Genomic DNA, 16,657 nt, shown 5'->3' on the forward strand with positions numbered 1-16,657 from the left:
CTCCACATTTTCCAGCATCTTGAATTACACCCAGAACGAAATATCCTGACTGAAATGAGTGTATTGTTCTCTTTTCCTTGCATATTTTAGAATTCACCCAATTAAACAACTCTGAAGGAGAGGGGTTATGCCCACAAATGTGTATGTTAAATACATACACACATACTTGTGACCATACACACATGCGCACGTGAGCCAATGCCAGATGCACCAGAGGGAGTGAACAGAACAGGTACAGCCGCTCCCCGAGTTACAAAGCCACCTCCACTTACAACCATCCGCACTTACGACCAAAGTGGTCGTAAATGCGGATCTGAGTTACGAACGGCGATCCGCACTTACGAACAGCACAGTCGCCATGTAACTCTATGGGATCCGAGTTACGAACACTTCGAGTTCCGGACCAAGCTTTGGTCTGTAACTTGTTCGTAACTCGGGGAGCGGCTGTAATCATCAAGTGGTCCCCCTCCTGTCACCCATTCCCAGCCTCTGACAAACAGAGGCTATTCCTACCCATCCTGGCAATAAGTATTGATGGACCTCTCCTCCCTGATTCTTTTTTGAACCCTGTTAAAGTCCTAGTTTTCACAATATCCTCTGGCAAGGAGTTCCACAGGTTGACTGTGTGTTACGTGAAGAAATATTCCTTTTTGTTTGTTTTAAACTTGCTACCTATTAACATAAGAACTGGGGGGTCACCAAATGAAATTATGGGAACAAGTAAATAACTTTTCCTTATTTGTTCAGGAGCTTCAGGGGTAGCCGAGTTAGCCTGTTACAGAAAAAAACAACAAATGGTCTGGCAGCACTTTATAGGCTAACAAAACATGTAGACGGTATTCGTGTGCCCACGAAAGCTCATGATACCACCTACATGTTTTGTTAGTCTATAAAGTGCTACCAGATCATTTGTTGGTTTTTTCCTTATTTGTTTTCTCCATATCTGTCATGATTTAGATGTCTATCATATCCCCATAGTTTCCCCTTTTCTAAGCTGAAAAGTCCCAGTCTTTTTAATCTCTCTTCATATAGCACCCATTCCAAATCCCTAACCATTTTTTGCTGCCCTTTTCTGAACCTTTTCAAATGCCTTTTTGTTAGTCTCTAAGGTGCCACAGGACTGTTTGTTGTTCCAGTTAAACAAGCTTTTGATTAATATGGCCAGTTTCTCACTTGCATTTTAAAAGCAGCCATGATTTGTTTTACATTTTGGGTATGTCTAGACTGGAGGTATCCCGAAAACACTCCACTGCATCCAGGGAACGTGTTTGCTCTTCCGCTTTTTTTTTTTTTCCTAGAAGAGCAGACATGCTCTTTCGGAAGCCCTGTCTTCCTCGTTCTACGAGGAAGAAGGCATCTTCCGAAAGAGGGTTTTTTTTCCAAAACGTGGCCCAGTGTAGACGGGCCAAATTTGGAAAAGCCTCTTCTGAAAAAAAAGTAGAAAAAGGTACGCAAATTGCTGAGCGCATTTTGCGTACCTTTGTCCGAAAAAAAGTTGTAGTCTAGACATAGCCTTTGTAAGTAGGATACCTGCTATCCTGTGTCTCGGCAGGACCCTTCTCCAGGTATTTGAGGAAACGTTAAGATTTCCTGCAAGATGATGTTTCAGCACAATGTTCCAAGAGGGGTTAACTTGGACAAAGGAAGATCTCAGCAGGAATGGAGTCTACATGATAGTAAAGTGCTGCTCCTGGGCAGAACCTCTAGAGATCTCAATGAGATCGCAAGTGGGCATAAGCCTTTACCTGCCCAGATCAGACTACAGGACCCAGGGATTGCAGCCAAAACTGAATAAAAAATGTCCCCCTTTCTAAATATAAGTGGATGGGGGTGGAGTTCTAGGGTGCTGGATCAAACAAGGACTTTTGTGGTCCTCAAACTTCTCAGATTGGTTCTGGCCTTAATCCCTTTCTCAAAGAGCTTCAAAGCATTCTGCAGGCATGGTGCGAAGCATCACACCTTACAGGACTGATACTGAAGTGATAGACCAGGATGTAGGCAGTCTAACTGCGTGGCCAGAGCAGGAGTCATGCCTAATGGGCAGAGCAGGCATGAGGCACGAAGCCAAAGGTCAGCACCAGAGACATCTGCCAATGATCAGAGCTGGGGTCAAGCCAGAGTTGGATGAGGGAGTCACAGCTGAGGGCCAGAGCAGAGGTCAGATACCAAATGCTAGAGCCAGGATGAGAAATTCGAGGCCACGGTCAGAGCCAGGTCTGGTAGCTGGTGACTCAAGGCAAGGTGTATGGAGGTGGGGGGGCAGGGAGGATGTAATCAGAAGAGAGGTAAGGATCAAGCAGGGAGCAGGAGCATAGTGGGAGCAGGGGCAAAGGTGGGGGGGGGGGGGGCAGAAGCCAGACGTGAAGCAGGAATCAGGAACAGGCCTGGGTGAAGGCGGCAGACACAAGCAGGATCTAATGCAGCCACAACAGGACATCACCTTGTTGCGCAGACAAACTTCCTACGCCTTTCTCTGGCCATGACTGGACCAATCAGTGGAGCCAAGCATCATCCAGTCAGGGACCCTTTTGGCGAGACTTGGCTGTGGCTATAGCCCTGCTAATTCATTGGTTTGCCAAGTTTTAGAAGATGGTGGGGGGAGGCCAGGATGCTACAGCTGTCTTGGAACTCCCAAACTTGCATTTAAGACCTGGGATTTCACACTAGTGAAGGAGGTTGCTTTTCTTTTTCTAAGTAAGCAAAAAGTCCTGGTATATATCTTCCACCACACAACTAACCCTTGCAGTTAGGGGAGGAGCAGATTGAGCCATGTTTTAGTTACGGATGCCAAACATCAGAAGAAAAACTTAAACAATGACTCGTCTAGTAGCACCTTCAAGACTAACAAAACATGTAGATGGTACCATGAGCTTTCGTGGGCACAGCTCACTTCTTCAGATGTAGTTGGTTGGGCCCATGAAAGTTCACGATACCATCTGCATGTTTTGTTAGTCTAGTAGCACCTTAAAGACTATTTGTTGTTTTGTAAGTTTTTCCTGTTACAGACTAACTCAGCTACCTCGCTGAAGCTTTTCAATATAAGAAGGTAACTCCCTGAATACCCAGTAAGAGCGTGTGCATGGGCTCTTCATTGCTTGCAATGAAGCCAGCCAAAGGCCTATAAGACATGATCTTCTCTCATCCCTTTCCTATAGTTGCCAATGCTCCATCTTAGTCCCAGGCTACACAGACCTTTTCAACGGGATTTTAATGTGCATACGGGAGCACAGTATAAACTTGGCTTGTAGGTGAAGTCTCTTCTAACACAGCTTGGCCACCTCATGTGGAAGAGGCTTTTCAAAACCACATTCCAACCTGGACCTCTGCCTAGGTTAGGCAAGGTTTTGCTGAATCCATGACAGCCAAACAGGGTCAGAATCTGATTATTAGCAGCATTCAGAGCAAACTGGGCCGTTTATCGAACAAAAGGTGGAAAGAGAAGCTTGATGTCAAAATGTCCTTGTTTCCGCCTCAGTCTGAGTTTAAACATGCACGGTATAAAAGTGCCTGTATCACGAGTAGGATGTACAAGAACGTATATGCCAGAATGTCAAGTCTCTAGAATACAGCAGGCCACAGCATACGCTGCAACAGCGTAATTCACCAGAAACGGACACTCAACGGCAGGCATGGAGCAGGCATTCATAGCTTACCTCCTCAAAGGACAACTGACTGCAATTCTCGCAAGTAGGGATGCAAAAATCTCATTTAGAGATGTAAAATCCCACGGTCCAGAGCACTCAGGTCACTACGGACAGGGGCTGCTCTGGACACCCAGAGCAGACCCCGCCTATGGCGCCCCGAGCCCTGACACAGAGCAGACCCAGTCTGTAGCAGCCCCACAAGGCTGAAGCAGCCCCCTGCTCACAGTTCATTGCGAGTTTGCGATATTTACTATTTTTCTTGAAGCCCCAGCTTGAGGAGTCAAGTGATTTGGTGAAAACCTCAGCTATATATATACACACATACATAAGAACGGCTGTACTGGGTCAGACCAAAGGTCCATCTAGCCCAGTAGCCTGTCTGCCGACAGTGGCCAGTACCAGGTGCCCCAGAGAGGGTGGACCAAAGACAATGATCAAGCGATTTGTCTCCTGCCATCCCTCTCCAGCCTTTGACAAACAGAGGCCAAGGACACCATTTTATCCCCTGGCTAATAGCCTTTTATGGACCGAACCTCCATGAAATTATCTAGCTTCTCTTTATACTCTATTATAGTCCTAGCCTTCACAGCCTCCTCTGGCAAGGAGTTCCACAGGTTGACTACACGCTGTGTGAAGAACAACTTTCTTTTATTAGTTTTAAACCTGCTACCCATTAATTTCATATGAGCCTCAGTTGTTCAAAAATTGTATGAAATTGTATCAGGTATCAAAAAATTGTGAGATTTAAAAAAATATATAGTTTTTTTGAAAAATGTATATATAAATTAAACCAGGAAACAAATTTTTAAAAAATATCTATTTTTTAAATCTCATGATTTTTTGATACCTGCTACAATTTCATACAATTTTTGGAACAACATAGGTTGACAGTACTATACATCTTGCATGTTAGTATCTATTCACTGCTAAAATAATACAAAATCCAAAGAACTTAAAATTCCAAAGGAGAAGACCCACATCTGGTATAAATTGTCATGGCTTCCATGACTGCAATGTAGCTATTACAATTAACGCCAGCTGAGGATTGCCTGTCCGTCTCCAGGAGCCAGATTTTTACAGGGATTTAGGTACCTAAAGAGATGTCTGGAGTGTCTAGGCACCTAAGTCCCTATTTAGGGGATAAAGATGTGATCATTTACTAAGACTACCAGCTTTTCAATGTCTCAACCTTTGAGTATAGGCTCAGTCAATGAAAAATGGAAAGAGCTCATCATGGACTAAGATTTCATATAGGGTTGAGATGATGTCAAATCATGATGCAATGGAATTAAGTAATTCTAAAAATCTGAACTGCCTCTCAAGTGTATCAAATTATAAAGATAAATCACCTATTTAAAGGCCCAAATTCATTTCTGTTTCACACTCTACACGGTATCTGTTTTCTGCTCTAAATTATTTAGCACATATAAAATCATTAAACTGAGCCTACAGTCAAAAATACAGGTACTTGGTAGGAATTAATCCCATACCATTTTATGCTTCCTGTGCTGCCGTTCTTGGATTTTTCACATAGTTCTAAATTTCCAGATTTGAACGATGATTTAACACAACTCCTCCCCTCTAAAAACCAAAATAATTAGCAGGGAGTGATTTAGCCACACAATTCCCTCAGAGTTTTTGTGGCTAGATCTCAGTCAACTATGAATATTCAGTGTACAGAAATTCTGCACATATTTGAAGTATGTACTTTAGCATCACTCTGTGTATTTCATAAAGCTAGGAAAGTTAGACATAAGGGCTGTGTCTACACTGGTATAAATTTCTGGAAATGCTTAAAACGGAATACTATTCTGTTTTCAGTTTTTCCGGAAAAGGAGCGTCTACTTTGGCAGGCTGCTTTTCCGTAAAAGCCCTTTTTCGCCATTTTCGCAATCAGGGCTTTGTTCCGGAAAAGACTACTGGGCTGTCTACACTGGCCCTTTTCCAGAACAGTGTTCTGGAGTAAGGACTTATGCCCGAGCGGGAGCAGAATAGTTTTTCCGGAATAGCGGCTGATTTTGTACAGTAGAGCATCGTTGTTTTTCCGGAAATTCAAGGGCCAGTGTAGACAGCTCGCAGCTTATTCCAGAAAAGCGGCTGATTTTCCAGAATAAGTGGCCCAGTGTAGACACAGCCAAGGAGTAAAAAGTGTTTAGCAGGAGATTCACTTAAGCTTTCTGAGTAATAGTTCCTATAAGATCTTAGACTACTGCAGTACCATTGAAAAAGATCACATGCTTGATCTGAACACCAAACTGCAACCTGCTAATCTGCAATCAAGTCATCTGCTAACGCACAAAACTCATTCTCCCTCGCCAGGCTATACCCCACAGCGCCAGTCTTGTCAATAAGCAATACCATGAAACCCACAAAAATACTCCTCTCTAAAGAGCCACACGATTCTAGTATATTTCAACAATCTGTTTTGTGTACCAAGGAAATCACTTTGAAGAACTCCAAGAAAAAGTCTCATCATCATGTGCACATATGCTGCCTCAAATCCAAAAACAACTTGGAGGTTATAGCAGAGGAAACACAGCTACTCCACAACAACCTTTTATGTAAAATATTAAAAACAAATAAATCAGAGAGCATTATAACTCCTAGCTGGGGACTTCTGGCTCCCACACGCTAAATTGGGATTATAAAATGTTTTGCTTATGTAGCTGCATGTGCCTATCTGTGCATGAAAAATGGTGATATATTTGTCCTTGCTACCATTTATTTTCACATGAATATTTGGGGGGACAGGGTTCAATGTAGGTGCTTGAGTTTTGAGATCTATCTTAAGAACATACTCGCAATCCCTTACAAAGAAGAAGAAGAAAAAGACATTTGCAAATGGAAACCACATTCAAAAAACTAAAAGGATTCTTATTTTTCTCCTACCATTCCTATTCTAAATAATATGGTAATTGTTTAATTCCCTCAAAAATGACCAAGTTATAAATAATGGCTCTTCTCTGTGCATGATTACTACATGGAGAAGGGAAAGAATTTCAGATGCCTTAAGCTTTACTTGTCAGATTACATTTTCAAAACACTATTTTCCCCTCCTTAAGCCAAATTTCAGACAGACAAAAAGATAGATGGATAGATACTACAATAGTGTGGTTCTTTTTTCTTGGGGATTCAGATTGCTCTATGGATGTGCTCATTACAGTACAATAGGAAAGCCAGTCCAAACAGTAAAATTTACACTGGCTTCAAAAGTGTACCCTACAGAAGAGAACATGGAGATGTTTACTGTTTTGTAAGGGTATGTCTAGACTACATGCCTCTGGCGACAGAGGCATGTAGATTAGGCTACCCGGCATAGGACAATGAAGCGGCGATTTAAATAATCGCTGCTTCATTTAAATTTAAATGGCTGCCGAGCTGAGCCAATCAGGTGTTTGTCGGCTCAGCACAGTAGTCTGGATGCTCCACGGTCGACATCAAAGGCATTTGTCGACCTCCCCGGTAAACCTCATCCCACGAGGCATACTGGGGAGGTCGACAAATGCCTTTGATGTCGACCATGGAGCATCCAGACAAACAGCTGATCGGCTCAGCTCGGCAGCCATTTAAATTTAAATGAAGCAGCGATTATTTAAATCGCCGCTTCATTTTCCTATGCCAGGTAGCCTAATCTACATGCCTCTGTCACCAGAGGCATGTAGTCTAGACATACCCTAAGATACACATTATACCAAAACATAATTTTTGGTGCAGCATATGTTTGCCAGGTACAATGCAAGCTAAATGTAAGCTTTGGTGGAATAAGATATCAGAGGTTCTAGCCAATCAATGGCTTCTAACCCACAATCTCACTATCATCTGAAATAGTTTAAGCTTAGTCAGAATATTTATTTTGAAAATGGTGAGAACGACAAAACTTTCCGGCAATATTAATAAAAAGGAAAAATCAGATTATAAAAAAGTTAATCAAGAAACCATACACAGAGAATTATTCAGGAAGTAGGTCTCAAGTTCAGATCTTTTAGTTCCTCCCTACAAGAACCATGAGCAATCCTTGTTTCCAGCCCACTTGCCTGCTCCCTTGCATTCAGCAAGCTGAGCATGTCCAAATACCTACACTATGTATCCATTTACCAAGGATCAACACTCCAGTGATCAATCTTCTGCTGTTCGATTTAGCGGATCTAGTAAAGACCCGCTAAATCAAATGTTGAGGGCACCCCTGTCGTGCAGTACTCCTCACTGCGGCCAGGCAAGGTATGTTGACTCCAGCTACGCAATTCTCGTAGCTGAAGTTGCGTATCTTGCATCAATTTTCTCCGCCAATATAGACTGGGCCACAGTCAAAAATCTTATTTTCGGATAGTGACAATTTTGTCCATTACACCAGCCTGCGTGCACACAGGGGCAGCATCATGGACGCGTATGTTTCTAGGACAAGAAACACTCTCTGTACATTGAGGATCATCCAAGCTGCGCAGCTGGATTTGATGTATGTTGAAACTTTTGTCCTTGGAAGACAGAGTTTCCAAGGGGAAAAACAAAACAAAAGAACAAAATAAAAATCCAATACTGCCCCCCAAAACCAAAAATGTTATTTGTAAGCTGAGTTCAGACTTTTAGCCTGCCAACCTTAACAGAGTATTCTTAAAAAAACTTCTTCTCTGCCCTCAGGTTTCTCTGCCCTCGGGTTGTTTTTTTTTTTCACCTCTGGACAGATACGCAGCTGGACCGAATACAAAGGATGCAAAGCTTTACTAGACAACTGAGACACTGAAATGCAAATAAATGTACTGATTTTAAATAGATTCTCTTGCTGTGCCTTCTAAAGCATACTAAACACATAAACAGAGTATCTAGCTGACATTCTCAGAGGTTTTGAAGACCCCCTCCAGCACCATGAAAAATCAGTATTAACCTAGCCCTCACATTACTCATGCTGGTCTTTTGCTTCAATTTTTGTAGCCTTAACTTCATGTTCTTAAACTAACCTGGGGGGGGGGGGGAGGACAGAAGGCAAATAAGTACATGTATGGTAATCATTTGAATACTGCCTTATTCTGCAGTCCTGAATCATTTGACAAAACTCCTGTTAAAGCTGATGGGTGTTTCACCTAAGCAGGGTGTAAAACACGTAACCCTGAGTAAGAGTGGCATTACTTGTGGCCAAGCATTCACAAGGAAGCATGCTTCAAAGCAGTCCTTCCCTCCATTTGTGATCCAGCTATAAGATTACTCCCTAATCTTGATATCAGAAATACATTAAACATAAGAAGTGATTTGAAAACGTCAGTCCTTTCATTACAAATCTTCGAGGCAACACAACGAATTTCAAGAACAAAATCAGACTATGTACATGGCATGTGGACAAGATATAAGTGTGTGTGAGGGAATGAACTGTTTATAAACATATCTATAGATGTCACATATTTTGCACGCGTGCGCGTACACATACACAGGTAAATTTCCCCTCTCATCCGTATAAAGGCTAATCACATTTTCATAACATAACTCAGTACCAATCATTAGTAAAACAACTACCCATACTCCCTGGTGTGCTGTACATCAGCATCAACCCAATAGTGGTACTGAAGAAACCTGACACATCCCAGTCTAGCTGGCATCTGCAACTACTTAGCCCTCTTTCTGCCATCGCCCCCGATATGTAACCAGCCACAAGGCTTTCATTTACAAAAAACTATATTCTTTATCTATTGGCTTCATTGGGGAAGTGAAGCAGCATTTTTACCTCACAAGGCAGAGCATTCTTTTGGGGTGTGAGTACAGAGGGTGTTCAAAAACTAACATTAAAACTCCCATAAACTTAGTTCCATCAAAACACATTTCCCCCTCTTTCTTTCCCTCCCTCCCCGCAACCTCTTTCCCCAAGAACATTGTAAGTAACACAAAAGATCACATTACAAATGCCAGCTGTGGCTCTTTTGGAAGGTGGTCTCCATCTCAGAGGTAGTATATGTTCCTCACAGCCTAAGTGGTTGCTATGGTAAGTATACTTTTTATTGAATCACTGAGCGAAACAGCTCTTAAAAAGCCCCATAAACAGTCGAAATCCATAGCAGATTCCACCTCAGGCTTCCTATAAAAAGATTTCCAAAATGGGTAAGAGAATTTAGAATCTATAATTTCTGAAGGTGGAGGGGTCAACTCATCTATTCATCATCTGCGCACAAGTCAGGGGTACGGTGGAGCCACACTTATGGGCAATGGGGGGCTATGAGAAAGGAGACAAACGGGGGGCTATGAGAAAGGAGACACTAGCAAATTGAAGAGTCAGTCTTTCCAAAAGAGGCACGCTGTGTTCTGAAGGAAGGAAAATGGTTATTTATAAAGGGCAGAGCCGATTCTTCTGACAAGTCAGAGACATCAGTGACACTTGAAATTCAATTACACCTCCCATCTTCATATGCATGTTTAAATTCGGCATTTATATTGCAATCCCATATAAAAAGAGGTGACAACGTAAGTGACTAGCAACACTTGACCTACCTTCAATGCTTATAATCCAACAGCAAAACTCTTCCACCAGAATCTATTAAAATCTTTCTTTCCTCCTCCGATAAACAAGTCTGTCACTGCGAAATTTAAAATGAAAGACTACCAATGTGTATGTTGCCCTGCACTTTGCTTTGGCAAAGGAGCCAGCCAGCAGAGGGCACATGAGTTATCAAACCCAGTTCTCAGAGCAATGTTTTTATCTCTGATGATGCGACTGATAAACAAGGAAATGAAAGGCAGATTCTTGTTGGGGTTTTTGCCATTAAAAAATAAGTGATGGGGGAGAGGGGCTAGGAATTTTGTTTGTAGACCAGAAAGAGCTAGCAAGATAAATGTCTTTTTATTATTATTATTTTGAGCTCTCAGTATAACAACAGCACAAATAGCTGAAGGAAAATAAATACAGTATTTTAAAAAGAGAGCAGCCACATTTAACACTGACCATCTAAAACATCAACAGAGTCTACATTTCACTCTGTCTTATCCTGGTCTGCTTTTTAAACTATTAATTCTAAGAGCTACTAAAACATGTTATCAAAGTGGTTTCGGATGCTCGTAACAAAGTGTCGGGGACTTTTCAGATTAAGAGACACAAATATTTTTGAAGACAAACTTCTCAGTTATTTTCTTTCTTTTTTTTAAAGTAAACTAGTGTATTTCAGATGCCTGATGTAACCTCTCAACTATATCAGCCTTAGATCCTATATCAATGAGCAGTTTTTTTCTTGCATAATTTCACCCTGTTACCCATTCATTATAAAAAAGAAAGTAAAAAACATGAGATCTGGTAATAAAATATATTGGAAAAAATATTATAACAAGCCATGAGCCCTCTTCTAACTACGAGGTTAATTTACCAGCTCGACATTCTGAACTGATAGGGTCATTAGCAAAACAAATGCCTAAAAACCAGATATATGTGAATGCGAATAAGTTTAGGCAGTCATGGCTGTGAGGTGCAGTACACAATAACAAGTTGTTTCTTTTTAAAACTTTCTTGACATTGTTTAAACATACCCACGTGTGGTTTTAACACTGTAACTTTGCCATCACTTTTACTGTGAGGGGAATAACTTAACTCCAATAGCAGAATTCAGTAACGGAACCAAAATTGTAAACATTCCATTTGCCGATGTTCAGTTTATTATACTAAGTGAACTCAAAAGATTTTGTTGTTGTTGTTCATTTGAAAATATTTTTAGCTTGATCCCACAAGCGGTTATTTGGGTAAGACTCTGCTTGACAAATCCCACAGAAGATTTGTCTAAGTAAAGACTACAAATCAGGGCCTGGATTTATGATGCTTCTTGAAGGTGGTGGGTTTTTTTTTTTTTGTTTTAATATTCTCCCATATCCTGTGTTCATTACAATAGCTGGAAAGTTAGAATTGTTAATCAACTGAATTTACATAAAATCAAAATAGTTTTGGAGAGTGTAAATTTCAGGGGCACTTAGTTTCTTCACTTTTCCAAAGAACCAAGAGTTTTTATACCCCGAGCCGGCTCCAGCTACGGGCTGATTGGGCGGTAGCCCGGGGCGCTCGATTGTAAGGGGCACTATGTGGTGCTGCCGGGACGGGTGGGGGCGGGGCTGCGCATGCACCATGTGCCCCGGGACACAAGAATGAGCCGCGCGCTTGGGGGCGGGGCCGCTCATGCGCCGCGTGCTCAGGGGGCAGCGCCACATGCCCAGGACACACGAATGGTTCGGGCCGGCTCTGTTTATACCATATATAATTTTTGAAGTACAGGTTGAACCTCTCTAGTGCGTCACCCTGGAGGCCTGACTGGTGACGAACAAGAGAATTTGCTGAACCATGGGAAGTCAATATTGTCTAGCAGTATAATTCCGTTGCTTACTGGACTCTTAGAAGACACTTAGGAATAATTTAGAGCTAAACAACAGCACAGAACACTGAGAGCCAGGACTGGTGGCTGTAAACAACTTTATGGGACCACCCATGGTAAGTGGACATTCCTCTAACTAAAATCATGCCGGACCACGAGAGTGCTAAACTAGAGAGGTTCAACCTGTATTACCCAGCAACAGAAACCTCATCCCACCTGCCTTTAACCTGGGTTTGGCTTTCTTTTCTGTGTGTGTTGAGGAAAAGAAAAAAGGATGACAAGTTAATGTCAAATGTCAACTTTTTTTTCCAAACAAAGGAAGAATGTCTTCTGAGTTTACTTACAACGATGTGTGCTGGAGATGGAGACCTAGCATCCTTGAGGGCTTGTCTACTCTGAAGGCTCCCTGCCTGAACATCAAGCAGTGGCCATTTCATCTGGAGATACTGGATGGGAGGAAACAAAAATGGGAAAAGAAAAATGAGTTCAGAAAAGAAAGGCAAAGAAAACCACGCAAAACCAAACCCTAACTTACATGGACAAAAAGATACAACTTAAAACGTAAGCAAGGAACTGAAACAAAAACCAAAGAGGCGGGAAGTATATTGTTATGGTCATGTGAAACAAAACTGGTGCAGAACACTCACATTTTTATACAGCAGCATTACCAAAACAGTAGAATAAGAAAACAAAGCAAGTTGCAAAAACAATGTAATCTCAAAGTATTTTATTAATTAATCAGATCTGGAAGAAGTTAAGCACACACAGAGAAATATAACAGCTGAGAAACTGATAGGGGTAGAGGGAGGGGAAAGAGGGTGGACAGTCAAAATCCACACACACACACACACACACACACACACACACACACACACACCCCTACCCCTCACACACACACCCCCATCTCACAGTAAGAATTTATTCAGCAAAGGCCAATAATAGCAACAATCAGCTTCTATAGATCTTTATGTCTTCAAAGCACTATACAAACCTCACCATGCAGTTCTATTCTGAAAGACAACTCTGTATTTATCATTGTGAGGTACTATGTTTATTTTCACTCAGTGGCTTCCAGATCAAATGTTCTCAGTTTACACCTGTATTTTGTACTAGCTTTGCGAACTCAACCAGGGGTCTGCAAGTCAAAATGGATTATTTCCTTTTTTGGCACATCAAACAACTACAAATCTATACTGGATGGGGACCCCACATTGGAAGAAATCTTTTCTGAGCCCCCCCTCTTCTAGCCTTTGAACAACCCCGCAATTTCTCCAGGCTCGACATCAGATGTGCCACCCCAAATCAAAACAGCACCAGACCCCACGAAAACACAGATGCAAACATCTGCAGACGTATATCCACTTCTGCAATGATCAACACACTCCACAGCACACCTTTCAAGATCCATGCGTCCAACACATGCCTATCACAACAACAGGTGCTGCATATCATCTAGCACCAGGCTACTCAACTTTGGAAGCCCATGGGGTTCACAATGATACACCACATGCCGAGGACCGCAACTTAAGTGTGGTTGCATATACATGCAAATATATATGCAAATAGCTTATTTCACACTGACAGGCATGAATACAAAGATTAAGCCTTAAGCCATGGAGCCGGACCCAAATATGGCCAGTGTGAGCCAGTCAGCACCTCTCAAGCTCTGCCCACAAGGCGAAGCCGCCAGCACATCCCACAATGCCTTGGTCATGTGAAACGCCCTCCCTGGGGGCTTGAAACGCCAACACTCTGTACCCATCTGTTCCAGCCAACCCGTCCACTTGTGTCTTTCAATGCTCACTCTGCCTGGGAGACACCTCTTCGTTGTGGAGCGTGTTCCCAGTGGAGACCATGTTCAAAGGATCCCACCCGCGGGCCACGTGTTGAGCCCAGCGTAAACCCAAACCGCACCGCGGGCCGAAACAAACGGGCCACATGTGGCCCCGTATGTTGAGTAGCCCTGATCTAGCACACTGACTGACCCCAAAACCAGCTAAGTGGTTAAAACTAGGTCTGTAAAAGGTTAACTGGTTAACCAAATACCCAGTAAGCATTAGCCTTACCAGCATGCTTACCCAGTAACTGGTTAACTTGCGCAGCGTGGCTGGGGCCACGGGACTCCAGGAGCACGGCTCAGCTGCAAGAGGAGGCAAGACGGTGGGAGAGTGAGGCTAGCGCAGGAGCAGATGCGCGAGGGGCCAGCCAGGGCATGGTTGCCGGGTGACCGACCGCTTCCCCAGTTGAGAGAGGGTGGGGTCCCTCAGGCAGCGGGCTGGGGATTGGGTCAGGGCAGAGGACCCAGAGGTAAATAAGGGCACGTCAGGGTCGGAGGAGAGAGAGAGAGAGAGAGAACACCAAAGGGACGCGGAGCGGAAAAGAGGCACAGAGGAGAAAGAGATGGGGGGGAAGGAGCCTGCAGGGGGGACAGGCGTTGAGGACTGCAAACATCTTAAAGGAACCCCAGGAGGGCAAGGAGTCTGGTGAGACGGGGGGAGGAAGTGACCCAGGGCAGTGAGGGGGGGGTCACACAAATTCATTTAGCATTTTAGGGGGTCGTGGTATCACAATGTTTGAGAACCCTTGCCTTAGAATATGTGCTAGCTACTTATGCTGAACTATCTGTTTGATCTTGTATTTAGCTATGACACTCCTAGCACCTTTCGCAGACCCCGAGGAACAGCTTCAAGTTGTCTCTCTCAACAGCAACCGTTAGTCCAGTAAAAGATACTACCTCGCCCACCTTATCTCTCCAATAGACTTCCATGACACCGCTGCATTGGACTGTAAGAACAGCCATACTGCATTAGACCAAAGGTCCATCTAGCCCAGTATCCTGTCTTCTGACAGTGGCCAATGCCGGGTGTCCCATAGAGAATGAACAGAACAGGCAATCATCCCGTGATCCCTCCCCTTCGCCCATTCCCAGCACCTGGCAAACAAAGGCCAGGGACACTTCAGAGTATGGTTTTGCGTCCCTACCTGACCTGGCCAACACCCACCAATGGGCCCATTCTCCATGAACTCATCCAGTTCTCTTTTTTGAACCCTGTTATAGTCTTGCCCTTCCCAGCACCCTCTCACATAGAGTTATAAAGGTTGACTGTCTACTGTATGAAGAAATACTTCCCTTTGTTTCCTTCAAGCCTTCTGCCTATCATCACTAGGGCTACGTCTAAACTGCAAGCCACTTCGAAAAAGACTCTTTCGAAAAAGAGCATCTAGACTACAACTAGTACTTTCGAAAAAGCAAGTCGCTTTTTTGAAAGAGAGCATGCAGGCAGTCTGGATGCTCTCGTTCGAAAAAGGAGTTTGCATTATATAGCGCCTTTTTTGGAAAGAGCACTTTTGAGAAAAGGCGTTCTTCCTCATAAAACGAGGTTTTCCGTGGTCGAAAAAACTGCCGTGTTCTTTCAATTTACTTTCAAAAACACGGCATCAGTCTAGATGCAGGTAAAGATTTTTGAAAAAAGGCAACTTTTTTCAAAAAATCCCCGTAGTCTAGACACACCCTAGGTAACTACCAGTTCCTGTGCCATGAGAAGAATCAAAGAGCACCGCTTCATTCACTGTCTCCACATCAGTCTCTAAAGAATTCTATGATAGCCCCCTTCAGTGATCCAAGGATGTTAAAAAGTGGCTAATCGTGTAATCGATACAATTTGTGTGGACTACATGATTAGTCGATAAGGGGAAGCCCTCTGTCCCAGCTTGCGCCAGGTCCAGGAGGTACCCCCGCTGCGGCTCTGCATTTTAAATGTAGTAGGAACTTGGTGTGCCACTGACAGAGAGGTGGGAGTAGTTACTCGGCTACCCGATAACCCTATACTTATTGGGTGGCTGACTATTTGACTAGTCACATCACTACAGTGGTCTCCTTTCCAAGCTGTAAAGTCACAATCCTATCAGTCTCTCCTCATATGGAAGCTACTCCCCAAATCACCCCTCCTTCCCCCCGGCTGCCTTTTTCTGTACTTTTTCCAATTGCAATATATCTTTCTTGGGATGGGGAGCCCAGATCTGCACATAGAATTCAAGACGTGAGGATACCATGGAGCCCCACAGAGACAACAGGTTTACATAAATGTAACTGATTGGCCCTATCACAGAAACTTAAACAATCTGAAACAACTAGGGGGGTCACCAAATTCAATGAATAGGTAGAAAGTTTAAAACAAAGAAAAGGGAGCTTTTTTCATGGAGCAGTCAACCTGTGGAACTCCTTGCCAGAGGATGTTGTGAAGACCAGGGCTTTACCAGGATTCAAAAGATAGCTAGGTAAATTCATAGAGGATAGGGTCCATCAATGGGTATCAGCCAGGATGGGTAGGAATGGTGTCCCTAGCCTCCGTTTATCAGAGGTTGGAAATGGTTGGCAAGAGAGGCATCATTTGATGATAACCTATTCCATTCACTCCCTTTGGGGCATCTGGCATTGGCCACTGTCGACAGACAAACTACTAGGCTAGATGGACTTTTGGTCTGACCCAGTATGGCCATTCTTATGTTCTTAATCCAGTATAAGAAGAAAGAGTACAGCTCACTCACTCATCTGCATTGATTCTACAGGTAACTGAAGTTAGCAGATCTCTGAGTATACAGAAGACCAGATATGCTGGATAAGAACATGCCATTATTACTTAGTTACTTTTCAGAACTGAACCATGCTTCAAAAAGCAACAGAATTTC

General features: G+C 43.2%; 1 protein-coding gene across 30 annotated transcripts in view; it reads right to left on the minus strand.

Moving 5' to 3' along the window:
* The window catches only part of TCF7L2 (transcription factor 7 like 2), a 226,048-nt gene that overhangs the window by 124,019 nt on the left and 85,372 nt on the right, over window positions 1-16,657 (minus strand). For all 30 annotated transcript variants that reach the window (XM_006134979.4, XM_075935454.1, XM_014579442.3 and 27 more), the window contains exon 4: window positions 12,313-12,414. In XM_006134979.4, the coding sequence (XP_006135041.1) occupies window positions 12,313-12,414 (102 nt within the window). The remainder of the gene's footprint in view (window positions 1-12,312; window positions 12,415-16,657) is intronic.

Source organism: Pelodiscus sinensis, chromosome 8 (genome assembly GCF_049634645.1).
Source record: "Pelodiscus sinensis isolate JC-2024 chromosome 8, ASM4963464v1, whole genome shotgun sequence".
In the NCBI taxonomy this organism is placed as follows: domain Eukaryota; kingdom Metazoa; phylum Chordata; order Testudines; family Trionychidae; genus Pelodiscus; species Pelodiscus sinensis.